The sequence below is a fragment of the Hylobates moloch genome, unplaced genomic scaffold (genome assembly GCF_009828535.3).
Source record: "Hylobates moloch isolate HMO894 unplaced genomic scaffold, HMol_V3 SCAFFOLD_22, whole genome shotgun sequence".
Lineage (NCBI taxonomy): Eukaryota > Metazoa > Chordata > Mammalia > Primates > Hylobatidae > Hylobates > Hylobates moloch.
In genome coordinates this window covers 26,564,568-26,587,234 of record NW_026652297.1, presented here as the reverse complement: position 1 = coordinate 26,587,234, position 22,667 = coordinate 26,564,568, and the positions used below count along the sequence as shown (strand labels likewise).

The window sequence follows — 22,667 nt, the reverse complement described above, 5'->3', positions numbered from 1 at the left end:
CTGGACCCTCCCTTTCTCTACCTGCCCTTCCTGTCTTCCTTCCAGCCCTGCTGAGAGTTTATTTATTCTACATCTCATTGTGAGTTGCCCCTCCGCTCACCCTTATGCCCCTAATTATTTGGGGGGTGTCAGTTGACCATCCTCCTTTTTGAAACTCTTGCCTTCCATGAAATCAGCATCTCTTGATTTTTCCACCAGCTCAAGGTCCTCTCCTTTCTGGCCTCCATTGAACATAAGGCAACCCGCAGCTCTGTCCTGACTTATTTCCTCTTCTTTGTTCTCATCCCCAACCTAGGGAGCCTCACTGAGTTGTGTGGCTTTCCACAACCTCCAATGTCAACCATACCAAGTTTTGTGTCTTTAGCCCAGACCTCTTTCTTGAACTCCAGGCTTGTGGACCCTTCTGCCTATTCAACATCCCTGCTTTGACATCTAATAGACATCTCAAACTTAAGTCAAAAACAGAATAGTCCATTTCATTCTGCCTCTCTTCTTTCCTTCCAAGTCTTTCCTTTTTCGTGAAATGATATCTCCATCTACTTGGTGCTCAGGCCAAAAATCCAAGAGGTTTTCTTGATTTCTCTCCTCCCACTCAAAATATAAGCAATCCTTGGCTTTATCTCTAAATTATATGCAGAATGGGTTCACATTTTGCCCTCTCTGCAGTCACCACCCCACCCCAGCCTCCACTAGCTTTCTGCTACTGCAACAGCCTGTGACTGGTCTCCTTTTCTGCTTCCCACTCTCAGATATACCCTCAGTTCCATGTGTCAGTGAATGAGGTCGTGTGCCTTCCTCCTTAATGCTCTCCAGCACTTTGCATTTTAGAATAAAATCTGAAGTTCTTACCTGCCCCGCAAGGTCTCCCCTGACTGTCCCTCTGACTTCTACTTCCTCTAACTTCTGCCGCCTCCAGGAAGCTCCGGCAACCTTACCCTTCCTTTTGACTAGGAATGTGCCAAGCTCGTAGCTGTCTCAGGACCTTTGTGCTTGCTCCTCCTTTTGCTTGGAATTCTCTTACTTGTTTTTGTTTTTGTGTGTGTGGTCCATTCCTGCCCGCCATTTTAGTCATTCTACCTCAACTCGCTTTAAATTCCTTTTTTTCTTTCTTAAATTCTTCTTCCTTCCCTCCTTCTTTTTCCTTCCTTCCTTCCTTCTTCTTCTTCTTCCCTCCCTCTCTCCCTCTCTCTCTCTCTCTCTCTTTCTTTTTTGAGCCAGAGCCTCACTCTGTCACCCAGGTTGGGAGTGCAATGGTGCGATCTTGCCTCTCTGCAACCTTTGTCTCCTGGATTCAAGCCATTCTCCTGCCTCAGCCTCCCGAGTAGCTGGGATTATAGGTGCACGCCACCACTCCCAACTCATATTTGTGTTTCTAGTAGAGACGGGGTTTTGCCATGTTGGCCAGGCTGTAACTCCTGGTCTCCAGTGATCTGCCCGCCTCAGCCTCCCAAAGCGTTGGGGTTACAGGTGTGAGCCACTGCGGCCGAACTTATTTATGTATTTATGTGTTTACTATCAGTCTTTCTCTTACTAGAGTGAAAGCTGCAGGAGAGGGAAGATTCTTTCTTTCCTGCACACAGCTGGATTTTAGGACCTGGCATATAGTTGGTGTATGAAAATATTTGTTGACCAGCTACTAATGCAGGGACTCTAGTTCTGCTCCTAGAGAGGTGGGTATGGTTGGGTGTCATGTGTGTGTGTGTGTGTGTGTGTGTGTGTGTGTGTGTTCACCTTGGTGTGCACACATGCTGTTGAGTTTGCACAGTACCAGAGTGGGCTCCTTTTAGCCTGCCCTGGTGGACCTGTGGCTCCGGCTCAAAGGAACGAGGTGAGACAGCAGGGCTTTCCCTGGCCCTCCATCCCTGAGAGTCTTGCACTGGTGCGTTGGGTGGGTAAGTGGGAGAGGCACAAAATGTAAGGGATTATGCAGTTCAGAACCTGTCATTATTCAGGTAAAGAAATGAGACCGAGAAAGGCACAAAGATTTACCTGGGGTCTTCTTCAGCTTGGAGAAGCAGAGACAGAATTAGGACCCACGTTCTTTAACCCTTATTTAAGTAGTAGAGCTCCACATCTTGGTCCAGGGACCCAGGGTGGGCTCAGGGACAGACACTGCAGCTGCAAATGGGATGAGGGGCAGTTTCCTGGGAGGCAGGAAGGGTGGTTAAAACGCCTGGGTCCCCATTGGCTGGGAAGCTTTACAGGATGGGGAGCCTCTCCTTTCTGCCCACAGGCTCATTTGCATTAGAAAGTCTACCTTAAAGATCCTCTCTGTTGGGAGGTGGCAGAGGGGGATGAAACAGTTGGGGGGCGTGCTTAGGTGACAATAGCTGGCCACAGACCACCATCTGTGAAGGGTGGGCTTGCTAAATTGTGTGCTGGGTGAGGTGTGTGTGTGTGTGTGTTTGGGAAGTGGGCCAGGGCAGCCCTGCTCCTCCCCTAAGCTTTGGTTCTCAGTCTTTGGAAGGTGGCCTCAGAATCACAGGGAGCTTGTGAAATCCAGATGCCCTGGTGCCAGCCACAGAGCTCCTGAGTCGGTGGGGCCTGTGAGTCACAAATGCACCACAGGTCAAGCGCCTTTTCCCTAAACCTGTGACTTCCCCCTCTGAGTGCATTGCGCACCACTGCTAGAATGAGAGATGGGGCCGACGAATACGTATTTTTATCTTTATTGCATTTTAATGTGTTAGAAAAATTCAGAACCAATATAGGTGTTCTCATTTAGGATAAATCTAGACAGGTATTGAAAAATGTAAAAGGTGAGTCAATAAGGAGTTAAACAGATTCATTATTTAAGAATTAAGGGATTTAGGTCCAGTGTGGTGGCTCATGCCTGTAATCCCAGCACTATGGGAGGCCAAAGCAGGCGGATCACCTGAGGCCAGGAGTTCGAGACCATCTGGCCAACATGGCAAAACCCCGTCTCTACTAAAAAAAATACAGAAAATAATTAGCCGGGTGTGGTGGCAGGCGCCTGTAATCCCAGCTACTCTGAGGAGGCTGAGGCAGGAGAATCGCCTGAACCTGGGAGGCAGAGGCTGCAGCGAGCCGAGATCACGCCACTGCACTCCAGCGGGCAACAGAGCAAAACTCCATCTAAAAAAAAAAAGGCATTAAGGACTTTACAGAAAAAAATAATTAAATGTTAGTGGAGGTGGTACTGTTAATATGACCAAAACGAGATAGGGAACTGAAATTTGGTAAACCCAGCTCAATATAAAAGTCAAATAAATATTTAAAAAAATATGAGTTTAAGAGCACTCATATGCCTGCCTGCTGGGGTGGGGGCTTCCAGTGTCTGGAACCACAGCCTAGTGGTGCAGATGGGCTCTTGGCTCAGGGCAGCACTCCAGGAATTAACAGGAGAGGCTGGGCTGGGTGTGGCTGGGGCAGGGCAGTTGGAGAGGCTGAGCTGCAGCCTCTGGTTGTGCATCCCCCAGCTGGCCTGCCCCTCTGCTGCTGGCTGCGCTCCCCTGCTGGCTGCGCTCCCCGGGCCTGGCTCTCACCCAGGGAGGAGGAGGGGAGGAGATGAAGAAGCCAGGGTGTCCCTTAGGGCCAGGAGCCGGGGGGGGGGCTGGGAGGATGACTTAACTGAGGTTTTGGAGAAGGCCAAGTGTTAAATCCCGCCTCCCTCTCCCTTGGGCAGCTGTTTACCATTTACTCCTTGGCCATCAAGGCTGCTCTCAGCCGGCCTGGGAGACCCACCGGGGCTGGCGCTGGAGCACGTGTTGAGTTGAGGCTCTCCAGGGCCAGCCCAGGACTGGGATCAATTTCTAGCTTCCGAATGTCTCTCAGGTCTTGTGTGGTCTCAGCTATCAGTGCGGGGGATCGGGGCAAGGAGACGGAGGGGGCTGGGTTTCCTGAATCTCCATTTCCTGCCCTTTGTACATTTTAGCTCAGGGGCTATAGCCCCAGTGCCAGGCAAGGATTGTGAGGGGTCTTGGTAGGTGAGTTTTGTATTTAGAATCCCCCACCTCCTTCTTCCCAATGGGGACTCACCTTCCTGAAAGGAGGGACAAGAGCCTTAGGGTAGATGGAAGGGCAGTGACTGTCTCAGAAGGAGTGTGTGTCCAGTTTTTCTGCTGCAGATGGCAGTGGCTGGCCCTGTGCCCAGTCCCGACCCCACCATCCCCCTCATAATGAAAACACAGTGCAGGCTGCCTCCTTGGCGAGGTGCTTGGCAGAGCCTCAGAACCCAGGCCTGCTCCTGGGGTCCTTTCTCCCATCATCCGGCCCACTCGAACCTGGTTCCTGCCGGGTGGATCACGGGACATCTTCCTGGAAACCAGGTAGGAGCTGCATTTCTTGATTTTTTTTTTGTTTCCTAGGAAATTTACCAAGTTTTGGCCCAGGAGTTTACATGTTCTGCTCCCTAGCAAAAGCTTTCACTATTCAAGCTCCAAATGGAAGCCACGAAGGCTATAATTACAGCAGCACTAGCTCAGGAACCTGCTGAGAGGAGTGGGAACGGAGCACCTGGGGAACCTGGGGACAGCCGCAGCCCTAAATTAGCTGCTGTTCCGCTTGCAGTTGTTAACCTCCTCTCTGGGGTCCCTCCTGTTGTCTCTCCTCCACCTTGGCCCCTGGCCGCTCAACTCCTCCAGCCAGCAGCCAGCCAGCCTCTGACAGGTGCGTCCTATGGCTGGCCTGGGAGAGAACCTGTCCCTTAGAGGCAGTGTCCCCACAATAGCCCTTGTGTTGACAGGCATCCTGGGGTCCTTCTGTCCTGGGCAGAATGGTTTGGTAGCTGCTCAAGGAATTGCCTGAGAGGCCACATGCCCCAGCGTGGCTGAAGGCCCTTGTCTTGATGGTCCTTGCATTGGTTTCCATGTTCCGTCGTATTGAATTGCTTGCAGTTCCTCCCAGCGGTTGCCCCTGCTCCCCTCTGTGCCTGGGATCCTTTTTCTGCTGTCTTCACTTCCTCTGAGTTCTCCTGTAGGTTTCAGCAGTGATGTCACTGCTTCCAGGACCCCTCCCCCCACCCCCGCCATGGTCTGCACAGGATGCTTTTCTCTCCGCACCTGACTTCCCTGACACAGAACTCACATTGGCATGGGCTGCTCCTCCGTCCCTAGCTGTGTCTCTGGCAGGGTTGCAGCTTGAGTGTCTGGGGAAGTGCCTGGCACATAGTAGGTCCTCATTAAAGATATATTAATGGATTGATTGGGAAAACAAACCTTGATTCTCTTTCTGCCTTAATTTCTCCCAGCCTCCATTTTTTTAGTAAAAGGCTTATTTTTTTTAAGAGTGGTTTTAGGTTCATAGCAAAATTGAGAGGAAGGTACAGAGAGTTCCCATCTACCCCCTACTCCTCCCCAGGCACAGCCTCCTCAACTATCAGCATCCCTCTACAGAGGGATGCATTTGTTATAATTCTTGAACCTACATTGACACATCATTATGAGGCAAAGCCTAGAGTTTACATTAGAGTTCACTCTTGGTGTTGTACGTTCTGTGGGCTTAGACAAACGTCTAATGGCATGCATCCTCCATTACAGTATCATACAGAGTGGTTTCATTGCCCTAAAAATGCTACATGCTCTACCTCTTCCTCCCCCACTCCCCACTGACTCCTGGCAGCCACTGATCTCACTGTCTGTTTTCCCTTTTTCAGAGTGTCATACCTTTACAATCATAGGGTGTGATGCATGTCTCCTTTCATGTAGGTTTCCTCCATGTCCTTTTATGATTTGATAGCTCATTTCCTTTTATCACAGAATAAGATTCTTTTGTCTGGATGTACCCTCCCCTCTTTTATTTTTATAACAAGAAGAGAGGGCACTTTTCTCTTTCTGCCTTTAAAGGGCTATTGTTGGCCAGGCGCGGTGACTTATGCCTGTAATCCCAGCACTTTGGGAGGCCGAGGCGGATGGATCACCTGAGGTCATGAGTTTGAGACCAGCCTGGCCAACATGGTGAAACTCTGTCTCTTCTAAAAACACAAAAATTAGCCGGGTGTGGTGGCAGGTCCCGTAATCCAAGCTACTCAGGAGGCTTAGGCAGGAGAATCTCTTGAACCCGGGAGGCAGAGGTTGCAGTGAGCCGAGATCGCACCATCGCACTCCAGCCTGGGTGACAAGAGCAAAACTCCGACTCAAAAAAAAAAAAAAAGGAAAAAAAAAAAAGACCATTGTTGGCCAGACAAAGTGGTGGGGTGAATGGCTTAGTCTTTGTTGATCATCCCCCAAGTTTCAGGTCTGGGCTGGGCCCCACATGGTCCTGTGTTGATCACTGTTGCCTACTCTGTACCATTTTGCTTGCTTAATAATATTAGTCAACATTTTTTGAGCACTTACTATAAAATAGACACTGGCCTAAGTACATTTATTCCATCACCCCTTAAATATTGCATAGCACCCACGTGTCAAACACTGGGTACTAGGGACACAGCACTGAGCACAGCCCTGACTTCCTGGAGCTTGTATTTGATGCAAACAAACAAATGAGTAAGTAAGTACATACCATGGCAGATAGTGATGAGTGCTGTGGGAAAAATAGGTCGGAGTAGGGGGTACATGGAATGTGCATGGGGTGTTATTGCTATGTGCGGAGTGGTCAGGAAGGACTCACATATTAGGTAACATTTGAACAGAGTCTTGAAGTAGATGAGGAGAGTGGTTGTATGGCTGTGGTGGGGAGGGAGAGACTTCCAGGCCAAGGGGACAGTAAGTGGAAAGGCCCTGTGGCCAGGCCATGATGGGCATGTTCCAGGAAGATCCAGGAGGCTGGGGTGGCTGGAATGGAGTGAAATGAGCCGGGAGAAAGGAATAGGAGGTGAGGCCATATACAGCCTTGTTGGCTGATGGAAATATAATATGCATCACATATATAATTCTACATTTGCTTGTAATCACAAAAAAGAAACAGGTGAAGTTATGTTTATTACTACATTTGTTTAACATCATAGATCAAAAATGCCCCTTCAATGTGTAATCAAAGTAAAAATTTATGAGATACTTTATTTTTTTCTTTTCTTTCTTTTTGTCTGTTTTTTTTGAGACGGAGTCTCCCTTTGTTGCCCACTCTGGAGTGCAGTGGTGTGATCTTGGCTTACTGCAACCTCTGCCTCCTGGGTTCAAGTGATTCAAGTGATTCTCCTGCCTCAGTCTCCTGTGTAGCTGGGTGTAGTCCACCACGTGTCACCACGCCCAGCTAATTTTTGTATTTTTAGGAGAGACGGGGTTTTGCCATGTTGGCCAGGCTGGCCTCAAACTCCTGACCTCAGATGATCTGCCTGCCTCGGCCTTCCAAAGTGCTCGGATTATAGGCGTGAGCCACCATGCCCAGCCTACATTATTTTTTTCTTATTACATTTTCAAAATCTAGTGTGTGTTTCAAGGCCTTGTGTGAACATGTGAAATGCCCTAGCCACATTTCAGGTTCAGCAGCCGTGTGGTGAGTGGACAGCATTTCAGAAAGCACAAATTGTTCTGTCACAGCAAATCGGACAGCACACATGTAGAGGTGTGTAGGCCATGCTGAAGCCCCCGAATGAGCTGGGGAATCCAAGGGGGGCTTTGGAGCCTAGGAGCGATGGCTCTCTGCTGTAGGTTCTAGAAGGTTCTCTCCAGCTGCTGTGATGAGAGAAGATTGTCATGGGGTGGGGTATGGGGGCACAGGGCAAAGCAGGAGGCTGGGAGAAGGAGGCTCTTAACAGGCACAGTGTTGGTGGCTCGGATCCAGGTGGCAGCAGTGGCGGTGGTGAGAAGCGTCTGGATTCTGGCTGTATTTTGAAGGTGGAGCTGCCAGGGTTTGGAGGTGTGTGAATGAGAGTCGAGGAAGCGCCGGGAGTTTTGGCATGGGCTACGGGAAGGATGCAGTTGTTTCCAACAGGATGAGGAAGACTGTCAGAGGTGGAGGGAAGCCCCAGGTTTTGGGGAGAAATACGGGGTTGGGTTTGGATGTGTTAAGTGTGAGATTTGGATATTAGGCTTGCAGCTAGAGGTGTTGAGTTGGCAGGTAGACAGATGAGTCTGGGGCTCAGGGCAGAGGTCTCATCCGGGGGTATAAATCTGGGGGTTGGAAGCACAGTGATGGTGTTTCAGGCCATGAGCTGAGTCCCAGGGAGCAGGTGCATGTAGAGAAAAGGAGGCTGAGCCTTGGGTATGGAAGACGGGACCAGCAAAGCAGGCTGAGCAGGAGACTGTGGGGAGGTGGCAGGGAGCCCGGCAGAGAGTGGAAGGAGGCAGGAAGGAGGAATTGGCTGTGTCCAGTGCTGCTGGTGGGCTGAGGGAGATGAGGCCCATGGATTCCTGAGCATCCATCAGACAGTTGGGGCCAAACGCCAGGCTGAAGCGGGTCCAAGAGAGAATGGGAGGAGAGCAAGGGACAGCTGGTGTAGACAACTCGATTAAGGGGTTTTGCTTTCAAGGGGAGCAGAAAAATGGAGTAGTAGCTTAAGAGGGGTGTGTGGTCACGAGGAGGTCTTTTTTTAATTGAAGATGGGTGATGTAATAGCTGATGGGAATGGTCTAGAAGACAGCAAAATCATGATGTAGGGGAGAGAGAAAAAAAATGAGCTGTCTCATTCACGCTCAAAAAGGCCCTATGTGGTAGATACCAATTTGCAGACAAGGAAACTGAGGCAAAGGTTCAGCCATTTGTCCCAGGCCACAGAGCCAATAAGTATCAGGGCCAGGAGTGGAGCGCTGATGGCTGAGCTCTAGAACACCCAGCCTTGGCCATTGTGCTGTTCTGCCTCTTGGTTTTCTGGCTGGAGTTGTGAGCTCTTTCAGAGTGGGCCCTCCTCTTGCACTTTTATATCTAACACGGCACCCTGCAGAGGGCTGTGCAGAGATAGGACCTGATCTTTAATGGGCAAGTGATTAGAACACCAGGAACTGTGTGCTGGAAGTGCTCAGTCACCTGGCCTATGTGAGGGGGATGTGTGGCCTCAGCCTACCTCACCCCGAGTCCTTCCCAGCACCTTGTGGGGCCTTGTGTGGAGAGAGTGGTGCTCAGGAAGTACTGGAAAGCGCTTGTAGGGTGGATGAAGAATGGATGAGGAGCTTACACTGGCGGTTCTCACTGGCATAACTGCACTACTAGGTGTGACTCGGGTTCCTGTGCTGGGCAACCTTGGGCAGGCCCCTTGCCCACACAGTGCTTCAGTTTCCTTATCTGTAAAATAACAAGGTTGGGTGAGGTGATCTCCCATCTGGCTGTCACCAGAATTCCTCAGGAGGGCATGTGTGTGCTGTCTGCACCCAGGCTGCTGACGATCCCATCATGAGCATTGTCTGACCCCAAATGCCAGTGTCCTGCTGGTGAGTGCACAGGGGCCCCCTCGTTGCATGACGCTGAGCCAGCCACTTTATTTCCCATATTTGTAAACAGGGCCATACACACCTAGTTGCTTGCCTTTTAGGCTTGTGATGAGTTTTAAGTCCACTATTGTCCTAGATTGCCATGGTACAGCTCACCCTGCACCAGGCGCTTCCTAAGCACTCCCTCAGCCTGTATATTAACTCCTTTACTCCTCACCACAGCTTTAGGAGGTAGGTCCTGTGAAGTGATCCCCATTTCACAAAGGGGGAAACTGAGGCACAGAGCGGGCGCATGGAAGCATATCGAGTACTGAGAGACATCTCCCAGCGAGGGGGCAGCTGCGTCCTCCTCATGCTTGTGCGGCCTCTGACCTGCTCTCTTGTTCCTCCTCCAGGGACAGGGGCAGACCCGGTGGTCAGCGCCAAGAGCAACCATTGCCTGGATGCTGCCAAGGCCTGCAACCTGAACGACAACTGCAAGAAGCTGCGCTCCTCCTACATCTCCATCTGCAACCGTGAGATCTCGCCCACCGAGCGCTGCAACCGCCGCAAGTGCCACAAGGCCCTGCGCCAGTTCTTCGACCGGGTGCCCAGCGAGTACACCTACCGCATGCTCTTCTGCTCCTGCCAAGACCAGGCGTGCGCCGAGCGCCGCCGGCAAACCATCCTGCCCAGCTGCTCCTATGAGGACAAAGAGAAGCCCAACTGCCTGGAGCTGCGCGGCGTGTGCCGGACTGACCACCTGTGCCGGTGAGTGCCGCGGCAGCCCCGGGGGTGCTGGCAGGAGGGGGCTCGTGTTGCCAGGCTGTGTTTTCCGTTCTCTGCATTCCTTGGGGTGCATCGAATTATGACCCTGAGTCCAGCAGAAAGGGTGTCAAAAAGGGTAAAACTGACTTGGACATGTGCAAAATGAATTTTCCATTTCATTCATCCGTTCATCCATCCATCTACTTCTTTATTCATTCATTTGTTCATTCATTCACTCAGAACAGGTTTATCTTTTGCTTTCTCTGTGCTCAGCTGGGGAAACCAAAATGAACAACCCAAGGAGCTTATAATTTTAAACCATAGACTCCTTGAGCCTTGGAATAAGAGACCTTTGGGTGCAGTGGCTCATGCCTGTAATCCCAGTGACTCAGGAGGCTGAGGCAGGAGGATCACTTGAGGCCAGGAGTTTGAGACCATCCTGGGAAACATAGCAAAACTCAGTCTCTACCTACATATGTGTGTGTGTGTGTGTGTGTGTGTGTGTATAGACACACACATATATACACACATATATATACTTACATATATTATATAGAGCTAAATTTCAGCTTAGTATAACCATGCATCCCCCCAAAAACTACCTTCCTAATAATAAGGCTACACTTGTTAAGCACTTACTACGTTCCAGGCTCTGTGCTAAGCTTTGGACATACGTTATGTCATCTAACGTTCACAATAACCCTGTGACGTGGGTATTTTTACTCCTGTTTTATAGGTGAAGGGACAGAAGGTCAGGAAAATTTTGTAAACTTGCTCAAGGTTACACAGCTAATGAGTGGTAAAGTCAGGATTTAAAGCTAGGACTGTCTGACTCCAGGACCCATTCCTCACCCTGACACTAGACTGGATCAGACCTGAATACAGAGTGAGCTGGCTTTATATATATATATATATATATATAAGGGACTTTAGCCAATTTAGTCCCACTTCTAAAGAAAGTTTCTGCCTAATAGCCCAACAGAGGTCACGTGGCTATCAGGAAAGGTGCTCTCATAAAACAAAGAGCCAGCTCACTCTGTATTGAGATATGATCCAGTCTCAGTGATCATATGAGTGAGGAATGGGTCGGGGTGAGGAATGGGTCCTGGAGTCAGACAGTTCTAGCTTTGAACCCTGTCTTTACCACTCATTAGCTATGTAACCTTGAGCAAGTTTACAAAATTTTCCTGACCTCTCTCCCTTCACCTATAAAATGGGAGTAAAAATACCCACGTCACAGGGTTATTGTGAGCATTAGATGACATAACGTATGTCCAAAGCTTAGCACAGAGCCTGGAACATAGTAAGTGCTTAACAAGTGTAGCCTCATTATTAGGAAGGTAGTTTTTTTTGGGGGGGGGGTTGGTGGTGGTGCATTTATACTAAGTTGAAATTTGGCTCTATATAATTCTCATGTTTGTCCTTTTTGTTTGCTAAGTATTTATTGAGACTCTTGTGTGCAGTTCTTGGTCCTAAGGCCTGAGTATACAGGGGAAACAGACAAAGGGAGTGGTGATCCCAATTCAGTGGGATGAGGCTGTGGGCTCCCAGAGGAGAGAGCACTGGAGAGGGCATCTGCTACATCCTGTGTGTCCAGGGAAGGAGGGGGCCTTGAGCTGAGCCTTGGGAAACCAGGAGGAGAAAGCCAGGGAAGAAGCCTGTTGGAAAAGCATGGCACAGGCTGGAAGTGGGAGAGAGCCTGGGCTCTGGGGAGCTGCAGGTGTTGGGCACATGTAGAGTGGGCCATGATGGGAGGCAGGTCGGGGGAGGCTGCTGGAGAAATGGGGATTGTAGTGGGTGCAGGTGTTTATAGATAGCATGTTGTGTTCTGGACACTGTTCTAGAGGCTTTCTGTCTCATTTAATCCTTGCAACAAAACTGAGGTGGGTGCTATTATCTTTATCTGTCAATGAGGAAACATCTGGCAAGTTACAGAGAAAGTAACTTGCTGAAGGTCACACAACCATACATTTCAGAGTCAGATTCCAGCTAAACTGCTTCTTTCCAGTATTATTGAGTGCTCCAGACTAAGATAGTGAGTGTGGGTATGGAGAAACCTGGATTATTTCAGAGGAGATTGGGAAGTGGCCTTGATGGGGCTAGGTGACTGGCTGAAGGTCACCTGGAGATAGAACCCTGGTAGCAAGAACTATTTCTGTTTTGTTTACTCCATACCCTGTCCTGCATGTAGAGCCTGGAACATGGTGAGCATTCCATAAGGTTACTTGAATGGATAAATGAATCATGTCTGCCATGTTTCCTAGTTGAGTAATTCTGGGGAGATGGAGCCATTCAGTGGGGGTGGTATTGGACATGCAGCATTTGAGGGGCCTGGGGGACTATTGCCACCTTCATGGCAACACCTAGGGGGCACTTGGACTTGTGAGTCTCGACCTCAGTAATGAGGCTGGAAAGAAGAGATGGGTTTGGGAGTTATTGAGTACTTTGCTGGTGATTAAAGCCACAGCAGTAAATGAGATGGCCTAGGAAGGGTTGCTAGACCTCAGGAGGGAGTCTGGGCTGGAGATGCCTGAAGATTTGGGCATCCTCAGTGTTTAAGTGATAAGGCTTGGAGTGAACGGTGGAGGCAGAAATCTACTGGAAACACTGGTGCTTAAGGGAGGGGCAAAGGAAGTAGGATGTGAGACTGGAAGGGAAGGGGGTTTCAGAGGGAGGAGATGACTGAGCTGTGGTGTCTCACAGAGTGTGTATACGTGTGTGTGCATGTATGCATGCATATGTGTATGCCTGTGTGCATGTGCATGTTTATGTGTGTGCATGCATGTGTGTGTGCATGCGTGTGTGTGTGTGTGTGTGTGTGTGTGGTGGAAGATGGACTGCAGTGGGCCCAGGCCTGGCAGGGAGGCAGAAGTAGAGGCACTGGGCACAAACCACCTTCTTCAGAAGGAACCAGGGCCAGGGCCAGGGGCTGCAGAGAGATGGGAGATAGGGAGGGAGAGCTGGAGCCGTGTGCACACTGAAGGGGAAGCGCTACTTTATTTGGTTTGCAGAACAAGCTCTCCTGGAGTTCGGAGAGGGGCCTGTTTCCCAGCTGCAGGGCTCAGGGAAAGCTCTGTGAAGAAGGTGGGGTTTTTTTTTTTTTTTTTTTGTTCGGAGAGGGGGTCTGTCGGCCGGGCCGGAGTGGAGGGGCGCAATCTAGGCCCACTAAAAAAAAAAAAACCCGGGTTCACGCCATTCTCCTGCCTCAGCCTCTCCGAGTAGCTGGGACTACAGGCGCCTGCCACCATGCCTGGCTAATTTTTTTGTATTTTTAGTAGAGACGGGGTTTCACCATGGTCTCGATCTCCTGACCTCGTGATCCGCCCGCCTCAGCCTCCCAAAGTGCTGGGATTACAAGCGTGAGCCACCGCGCCCGGCCAGAAGGTGGGTTTTTCTCCTTTGCTTACTTAAAAAAATATATCTTATTGCCTACACAAACCGATTGAGGTGATTGAAGATGAAACTATGCATACCACAATGAGGAGGGCCAGCCTTAGAGAGGAGGAGGGAGCAGATGTGGCCACACTGCCATTTGCCATAGTGACTGAACTTGAGCTCTGAGATTCTTGGTTGCTGGGATAAAGGGGAGGCTTGATGGGCCACATAGCCCCCCGAAACAGGATAGATGGGAACATGATTTGAGACACATTTGCTTCTTCTGAATGCTAAAATGACCTTGGGGGCTGCATCCTACACAGCTGTGTGGAATGATGGAGCAGACGGGAACTGGGCCTTGAAGGAACTGGAAAAGACCAGCACGAATCCAAGCCCAGGACCCAAGCATAGGAGTGGGCCGGGTGCACTCAAAAGCTGGAGGACTGCAGGGGGCCTGGCGATGGGGCCTGGAATCAAGCTGCTCAGGTGTCTGAACCAGGCATCTCGGGCAGAGGAGTGGCTGGGACACTGCACCCATTTTATTAGTATTGCTTTAAGGAAGGATGGATAATGCGACAATGGAGTGGACAGCTCCTACCAGGTCTGCAGCCCTGAGATGGGGGAATTTGGAGCAGGGTAACTTGTGACTTGGAGAAAGTCTGTGTCAGTTTAAAGAACTAGAAGCATTTTTTCTTTTCTTTTTTTTTTGCTTTTCTGGAGGTGGGGGAAGCTAGGAAACAGGAGAATCAAGCGATACACTTCACACAGTGGAACCAGAAAGGGCGTTTAAACAGGGCTAAGTGTTGAGAGGGTCAGGACTGAGGAATCCCGGGAGCTGAGGGCTGACAGTTTCTGAGGTGTGCTGAGCTAAGCAGATGAGCTTCTTGCACTGGGAAATAAACTTAAACAATGGTGACTCCAGGGCCCACAGACAGCGCTATGTCTGGATTATTGAATTAGGTACACGATTCACTTTAGGAGGCCTGGGATCCTGAGTAGGAAATTCTGATTGCTCCAGGATGTGGCTGGGTGAGCTCCTGATCTTGAAGCAGGGCGTTCTTCCAATCCATCTTTCCCTATCTCCCACCAACACACCCATCTGCATTCAAATTTCAGTGTGGTCCTGAAGAGGCAGGGAAGGAATGAGGGCGGAACCTGCATTAGGAAGAGTCTGGCAGGAGCATGGAGAAGTGTCCTTTAGGGAACCTTGCGCATGATGGAGAGTTGAGGTTTGGGGCGGGGTGCATTGACAGATGCATCTGGAGCAACAGAACCTGAGAGACAGACACTGTAGGTGGTGGATGGAGGTTGCTGTGGTGGTGCCTCAGAGTCAGGGGACCTACCTTTGCTCTTCACCTGCCTGGGGCCTCCTGTGTTATCCTCAGTGGGCTGTTTAACTCCTCATGCCCTGGGGAATCTTCATCTATCAAATGAGGATGCTGAACCAAGTCATCTGTAGGGACCCTGAGGTCTTACAAGTCTATGGTTCCGATTCTGTTGAAGCAGTTTTCCTGTCTGCTTTCTCCCTCTGCTCCTGCCCTCTCCACTGGAGGTTATTTTACTGGAGAGATGAGCTCTTGGTATAAGAGATGAGCCTCATCAGGGTGGATGGTGTGGGAGCAGGTATTTGAAGGGCCTTCTCACCAGGCTCTTCCCTGGGCCGGGCCTGGAAGGAGAGGAGTGGCTTCTTTCTACACTCCTGCAGGCCTGACTTGCTGACCCAAGTGTCGCTGTCCCCAGAATCCACAAAAGTGCTCAGTTGTCCTATGGATGCCCATTGTTAGCATCAGAGGTGACAGGTGGCTCAAGAGGGGCACCTGGAGAGCAGGAAGCCGGGTCTTGGCTCTTGACTGTGCCTGGGAAGGGGTGCACTTCTTCCTTTCCCTGGTTTGACTTCCTCCAGGTTTCTGACCGCAGGTGGAAATCTTCATTCTGAAAATGGGAGAGCCCAATGCCAGGGTGTTTGCAGCAGGAATTGCAGAACCCCCAACCTGCCTTTGCTGGTACTTTAATGAATGAAGCCGGCCTTGATGGGTGTCCTGGGAAAGCCTCTCTGGGCTTGCGACTCTGGAAGTAAGGCCCCAGCCCTCGGCATCTCCTAGGAACATGCCCATGCTGCAGTGCTATGGCACCCAGCCCTGATGCAGCCAGGCCTGCTTGGCCCCTGTGGTCCCTCCTCCTGCCGAGGGAGTTGGCCTAGAGATGCCCAGGCTTCCTGTGGGGGGAATCTTGGCGGAGGATTCTTGAGGGAAGCTCTTCCAGAGCTGACCTCACCTGGCACTACATGAAAGCAAGCGCATCAATTCGCCGTGTGGCACACTGCGTGGCAGGCGTCGTCCATCACCCGTGTGAGATTTAGCAGGTTCCGCATGCTGTCTTATTAAATGTCACCAACAGTAAAGTGTTAGAGGTTTCCTTTGATCTAGGGTTTAAAGATGCCTTGGTTAAACAAGGATATCTGCTTGCTGGGCCTCAGGGTTTGGGGAAGCACTTCTGAATCCTCTCGTCATCCTTTGAACTCAGAGCAGTTTGGGGCCAGTGGCTGAGGATGGAGCCTCTGGGAGTGGAAGCTTTGGGCTCTACCGACAGTTCCACCTGGCTTTGAAGTTGCATCTCAGGAACCTTGGCTCATGTCTTTGGCCTTTGTCTGGTTCATATGCCACGAGCCTTAGGGCTGTGGACTTAAGCTAAGTGAGCATCTAGGGATAGACCAGGAGAGACTTCCTTTAAAAGCCTTCTGATAAGGAGCCTGGAAAGCCTGGAGAACTTCTTGGAATGCATCCATGGCATTTGGCTGGATTCACTCCAACCCCCACAGTGGGCCAAGATCTACATTTTAAAAACACAGTCTTTCAGTTTTTACCCTCTCAGCTTACAGCCATTGCAAAGATGGTCTCAGATTGTGTGTGTGTGTGTGTGTGTGTGTGTGTGTGTTGGTGATGGTTGGGGGGTCGTGGGAGGATGATTCTCTTGTTCTCTAAACTGTGTCCCTACCAGGCCTCATTTGGAAGCGGTCCTCTGAAATGCCCTGTTCCTCTTAGTCTGCCAACAGAACATAAATAACTCCTTGCTGGCTCCTTGCCATCTCCTGGGCTGTAATTTAACCTCTGGGTGCTGAGGATGTGTATAAATAGATTCCAGCCTGGAGCTACCCTGGCAACCTGGGCCCTTTACTGCAGTGGACACTGCCCTTGTCAGAGAGGCTTGTTGGGAAGCAGAGGAAGTTGGGCTCACCTCCCTCAAGGCAGTCCTCAGGGGCTGGGAAGGAGTCCCTTCCACACACTGTCCTTCTTGCCCAGCATGGGGGGTATTCAGTATCTTCAGGCAGTGTGGATGGACAGGTCTGGGTTTGATTCTTGGCTCCTTGGGACTGTCCCTCAGCTTAATGGCTTTCCATGGGATCCGTTGGCTGATGTTTTTAGCAGACCATCTCTAAATGGCAGCAAATGATTACTTGCATGGGGTAGGTGGGCTGTGGTGCTTCCAAGCCTTCACTCCCTTCAAAGTAGAGGTCCTTGAATATCTTGAAATTATACAGAAAGTTTTGTGTGTATTTTCTAGAAAGAAATTTGTTGCATTCATTAGATTCTGTAAGGGTTCCTTGATCTTCCAAAGCATAGGAACCTCTTCCTTCTCTAGATGACCAACTTGGATTGGCTCCCTAGAGAAGGATTTTGAGTCTGGCTCCTGGCTCAGTAGCAAAGAGGACTGTGATTGATTAGTGATGCCTGCCACAGGCATAGGAGGGGAAGCATGGATGCTCCACGGAACCCAGCCAGTCCTCCCTGGGGCCAGCAGATTACCTATAGCAGGAGGAGTGGGGGTCCTGTGACCATTTCTTTATTAATTTCACTACTCTTTATTGGTCATCCACTTTGGGCCAGGCATTGTGTTTGACTGGGAGAGTTAATGAAGTAGGTAGAGCTCCTTGTCCTTGTGGCACTTAGAGCCTAAGGAGGGGACTCTATGTCAATCGTGTCTGTGGTGGGAGAGGAGCCCCACTATCATTGTAGCTACAATTGTGTAGATGATAACTTTTCACTCAGGTTCTCTTGAAATCCCAATTCTACTAGGTCTTCCCTGGGTCACCCTGCTGGCATTGCAGAGCAGCCCTTTCTTAGGGGAGATGAGTCACAGAAAAGTAAAATCTCGCCCAGGGGCCCACCTGGCCTTGAGCAGTGCCCAGAGTCCAACAGCCACATCCAGCCCCAGAGCAAAGCTGTGCAGAGGAGTGTGGGGGGAATAGGCCACCCCCTTCCTGAAGAACCTAACTGCAAAGAGCCGAGACCCTGAGATCCACCTTCCCCTTGGGGATCCGAGGTGGCTGCTGTTGCTGGTCTCAGTACGGGCTCTGCTCACTCTTTAACTCTGGGCCAAGGGTCCCTGAGTGACCCTTCCTGGAATTTCCTGCGACATGTTGAGACAAGGCTGGAATGCTGGATATTACTTTACTAAGGGCTCTGGGGAAATAAACACAGAGAGAAGCTCCAAACCAGAGCTCTAATTTACAAGACAGGATTCATGCTTCACCCTGCTGTGGCTGCTACCACTTGGCAGGGCTGCACAGAGCCTTGACCTCAACTTTACAGCCTTCTCTCAAGGCATCTGGGCTCCAGAGGCTCACACCCCAGGTGGATGAGATGTGGATCCTGTTTGGCTAAGGCTCCCACTTGTGGAGTTGTGCTTGAGGACCCAGGCATCTCTGAGTGGTTGGGGAGGAGTGACACATTCGTGACATGTCACTTACGCAGGGAGAATCCGAATGCAAGCCAGCAGAGTTTGTTCATACCAGTGGCCTCACCTACAACTGGGTGTGTGTTTGTTCACACAGAGGCAGACACACTTTCAGCCACCCTGGTCTTGCATTGTTCACACTGGCTCCCTGAGTGTTTCTGCTTTCACTCACTGGCATGGACTGTCTCCTTGCCTGGTATCTTAGTCAGTACGGGCTGCTGTAATGGAATATCATAGACTGGGTTGCTTCAACAGCAAACATTTACTTCTCATAGTTCCAGAGGCTGGAGATCTGAGATCCTGGCTGAGTTCTTGATGGCACCTTGATCTATAAAGGCCCTGTGGTGAGGGCCTTTCTCCTGGTTATGTCCTCATATGGTCTTTGTTGATGTGTGCACGCAGAGGCAGAGGAGAGAAAGAGAGAGATCAATCTATTGTCTGTTCCTCTTCTTATAAGGCCACTAATCCTATCATGAGGGCCCCACCCCCATGACCTCATCTAACCCTAATCACCTCCCAAAGGCCCCATCTCCAAATACCATCACGCTGGAGATTAGGGGTTTAACATACGAATTTTGGGGAAACACAAACACTACATTCATAACATCTAGACTTCCCCTCCATCAAGCCTGTTTGGCTCCCATCCTGTATCTTCCTCTGGCCCCTGCTTTTCCACACACTCTCTGGAACTTGTCTGTATCCTTCCTGTGACATCACGTGGCTTTCCTTTAATATTTTTCTTCCCAATCAGGCCTCTGTTTTTTTAATATTCTCATTTTATATTACTACCTCATCAGCGTCTTTCTTTCTTTTTTTTTTTTTTTTGAGATGGAGTCTTGCTCTGTTGCCCAGGCTGGAGTGCAGTGGCATGATCTTGGCTCACTGTAACTTCCACCTCCCGGCTTCAAGTGATTCTCCTGCCTTAGCCTCCTGAGTAGCTGGGACTACAGGTATGCACCACCACACCTGGCTAATTTTTGTATTTTTAGTAGAGACGGGCTTTCACCATGTTGGCCAGGCTGGTCTCGAACTCCTGACTTCATGATCTGCCCGCCTCAGCCTCCCAAAGTGCTGGGATTACAGGTGTGAGCCATTGGGCTTGGCCAGCTTATTTCTTTAACAGCTATTTGTTGTGTGCCCACTCTGTGCCAGGCACCATGCTAGACACTGGCTACCCCCTGGAGAACACAGTGTCAGTGGTCTCTGCCCCCTTGGAGCTCACAGTCTGATGGAGGAGGCAGATGGTGAGCAAGCACACAGACAAGCCTCTAGATAATGCTGCTGAAATGAGCAGGATGTGGAAATAGAGAATAACAGGGGCAAAGGGGGGAATCTGCTTGGCCAGGAAAAGTTTATCTGCAAGATGACATTTAAACTGAGACCTGAGGAATGGGGAGCCTGGTGTCAGACCAAGGGAGAAAGAGCATCACATGCAGAGGGCATAGCATGTGCAGAAGTTTGCAGGAGGGAAAGGGGGGAAAGGTGTGGCTGGTGCAGCGGGGCTCGGAGAGAGAGGCACAGGTTGAGGTTGGGAGGCAGGCAGGGGCCAGATCACTTGGGGCCTGACAGGCCACAGCAAGGAGTTTGGACTTCTAAGTACAGTCGGAAAAGAACTTCTGAAGCCAAGCAGTGCATTGTGAAAAATTGTGATAAGAAAGATTACTCTGGCTGCTGTGTGGAGAATTAAGGGAGGAGGCGAGAACGACTGCAGAGAGGCCACTGAGGAGGTTATTTTAGAATCACTGGATCAGAGATGATGGCCACTCAGCCCAGGGTGGTGGCCAGGTGGAGAGAGATAAGTGGATAAATTGGAGATATTTCGGAGGTAGAAGTGATATACCTGGTCTGTGGCCTGAGGGTGATGGAGGAGCTTGAGAATGACTCACGGGCTTCTGGCTTGAGCAGCTTGGTGGTGATGGTGCCACTTTCTGAGATGGCGAAGGCCTGGGGGGAGATAAATCAGGAGTTCCATTTTGGGCATGTTAATTTTGAGATGCCTTTGAGACATTCATATCTGGCGCTTGACTGGGGTTGTAAATTCTGGGGTCATTAGCATATTTATGGCATTTAAAGCTAGAGAAATGGGTAGGATTCTCCTAAGGAGAGTCTGGCTGGAGAGGAGGTGCTGGGAACCTGCCTGGCACCCTGTCAGTGCCCAGTAGTGCTGGATGCTGTTATTACGGTGTTCTAGGAGTCAAAAGAACATGTTCTGAAAAAGAGGGAATGGATAGCTGTGCTGTGTGCTGTAGAGAGGTCTGGAAGGATGAGGACACCTGGGTCACCATTGGATTTGGGGACATGGAGGGCCTTGGTGACTCTTACACAGAAGTTTTGATGGATTGGTGATTACAGAAACCTGACTGGGGCTAGAGAAATGTTGGCCAGTTGGTTGGTTAGAGCTTCCTGGGAAAGACGTCAGTGGAAAGGGAAGATGTCTGCCTCTTGGGTGGAGACATGGCTGAGGAGAGCTCAACAGCAGTTTGGCTTTAGGAAGTGTGGGGTGAGGTCGAGGAAGGCAGGAGAGTGAGGGTGACCCTGCCATTGCAGAGGAGCCAATCCCAGCTGCTCTGCCATCGCACTGGGCAAGTGTCAGCCTTGGGACAGCCTCTAGTGTGGGGAGCACACCGCTGTTGGTCTTTGATGCTGACTCTGTCCATTGCACTGTGCTTAGGACCCTAGAATGTCCCACCCGCCATGTCCTCCCTGGGCTCGGAGGGGCCATGGTATGGCTGCCACCAACTCAGCTTCTCCTGCTGTGGCTAAAAGAGTCCTTCAGGTGTGGGAAGAGACTCTTCCCCACACCACTGTGCTCTTGTGAGCAACCTGGATGGCCCCGCCCCTTAGAGAAGCCAACTCTCGGGCTGCCCAGAGGAGCTTTCAGTCTTCCTCCTCGAGGAGGCGTTGGAACAGCGCAGGGGCTGTTTGAGAGGTGCCCCTGGCTCCTGCAGTGGAAGTCCTGCCCAGGGTGTTTTGAGGATGTGGCCTTTCCCGTGGCAGCCTTGGGATGTGCTCTGCCTTCCACGTGGGCATCCCCAGGGGGAGGCAGCCCTGCTCTCTTTCTTGTGAAGTGGCTTGTGGTGCCTGGGTGTCCTGCATCCAGCTCTCAGCTTCAGGGCCCTTTTGGGGTCTCTCATGGAAGACTCAGAGGCCTCATGCAGGTAGCCCTGTTATCTCAGGGTTCTCTAAATGTGTTACTTAATAAGAGGACAAAGTCAAGTTAGGGGCAGGGGGTCCTGGATTAGGAGTTACACTAAGTCTTCACACTACCCCTGCAGATAACTAACTCTCTAATCTTGATGGAAATCAGGGTGAGTTGCTTTGTTAGGTAGTGAGTTCCCCATCCTCAGGTGCAGAGGCTGGAGGTCCTCTTGCCAGCATTAGAGGAGTGTCAGGGAAGGGGTCTTGGAGGTGAGTGGGAACATCAGATCACTACTGGCACCCTCCTGCTTAGAGCTGAATGAGGACATTGACTTATGAGCAAAGAAGCAGTGAGCTATTTGCTCTTCATATAGAGGGAGAGGGAAATTTGGAGATCACTGTCCCTACTCTCCCCGGCCCGAGACACATTCTCTGAGTCCAGGAGGAGCCCTCCGGAGCACGTGACCCTTCTTCCCTCTGTCCATGGGGGTGCACTGTGATCTCTGGGACGTGTCCAGGAGAAGCATCCTGATGAGCTGAGGTCAAACAGATGCTCACTCAGCAGCTTCAGGAGCTGGGCATGTTCTTCAAAGCATGGAGCTCCTGTTTTCCTTGTCAAAATAAGGACAGTAGCACCTCCGTGGAAGCTCTGGAGCCCATTCAGGAGGCCTTTCGTGGAGCTGTGTCTGGCAGCCTTGCACCTGGGATGCTGGAGTGAACCGCAGACCTTCCCTAAGGCGCCCACAGGCTCACCCTGGCTGTGACATGTGGGGCCGGCCCCCACAGGCTTGGTGGGGCTGTTGAGAAGGCCTCTTGGAGGTGGTGTCTAAGCTGGGTTTGAAGGAGGAGTAGGCCTGTACTAGGAGGAGGCCCTTCTCTCTGTTCCTTGCAGAGGGCACATGTGTGTAAAACTAGAGGTACCCCAGAGGAAAGAGGGACCCAGCTCACAAAGCCCTGGACGTTGGGCCAGGGAGTCTGATTTTCCCCAGAAGACAGTGGGGAGCCTGAAGTATTTTAAGCAAGAGATAGACATGATTCAACTGGTGTTTTAGAAAGATCCCTTTGGCCGCTGTGTGCAGATGAGTTGGAGGAGAACAAGGCTGGAGACAGAGAGTCCCTTAAGGAAGCTGAAATGTGATGGAGTCTGAGATAGGACCAAGGCAGAGGGCAGAGGGCAGAGGGCAGAGGGCACGTAGTCAGAGACCTTCAGAGGTCAGCTCCCAGGGCCTCACTGGATGCAGACAGTGAAGGGGGGAGTTTGGGATGGTGCTAAGGTCTGTGGTCTGGTGGCCAGCTGGCTGGTGATGTTGTCACCTGAGAAAAGGGGAGGGGGAGGAGGAGGGGGAGGGGGATGAGGAGGGGGAGGGGGATGGGGAGGAATGGGGGAGGGGGATGAGGAGGGGGAGG

General features: G+C 50.8%; 1 protein-coding gene across 4 annotated transcripts in view; it reads left to right on the top strand.

Annotated features, from left to right (window-relative positions):
* GFRA2 (GDNF family receptor alpha 2) overlaps window positions 1-22,667 on the top strand; it is a 94,975-nt gene that overhangs the window by 28,140 nt on the left and 44,168 nt on the right. For all 4 annotated transcript variants that reach the window (XM_032143855.2, XM_032143854.2, XM_032143852.2 and 1 more), the window contains one exon: window positions 9,662-10,016. In XM_032143855.2, the coding sequence (XP_031999746.1) occupies window positions 9,662-10,016 (355 nt within the window). The remainder of the gene's footprint in view (window positions 1-9,661; window positions 10,017-22,667) is intronic.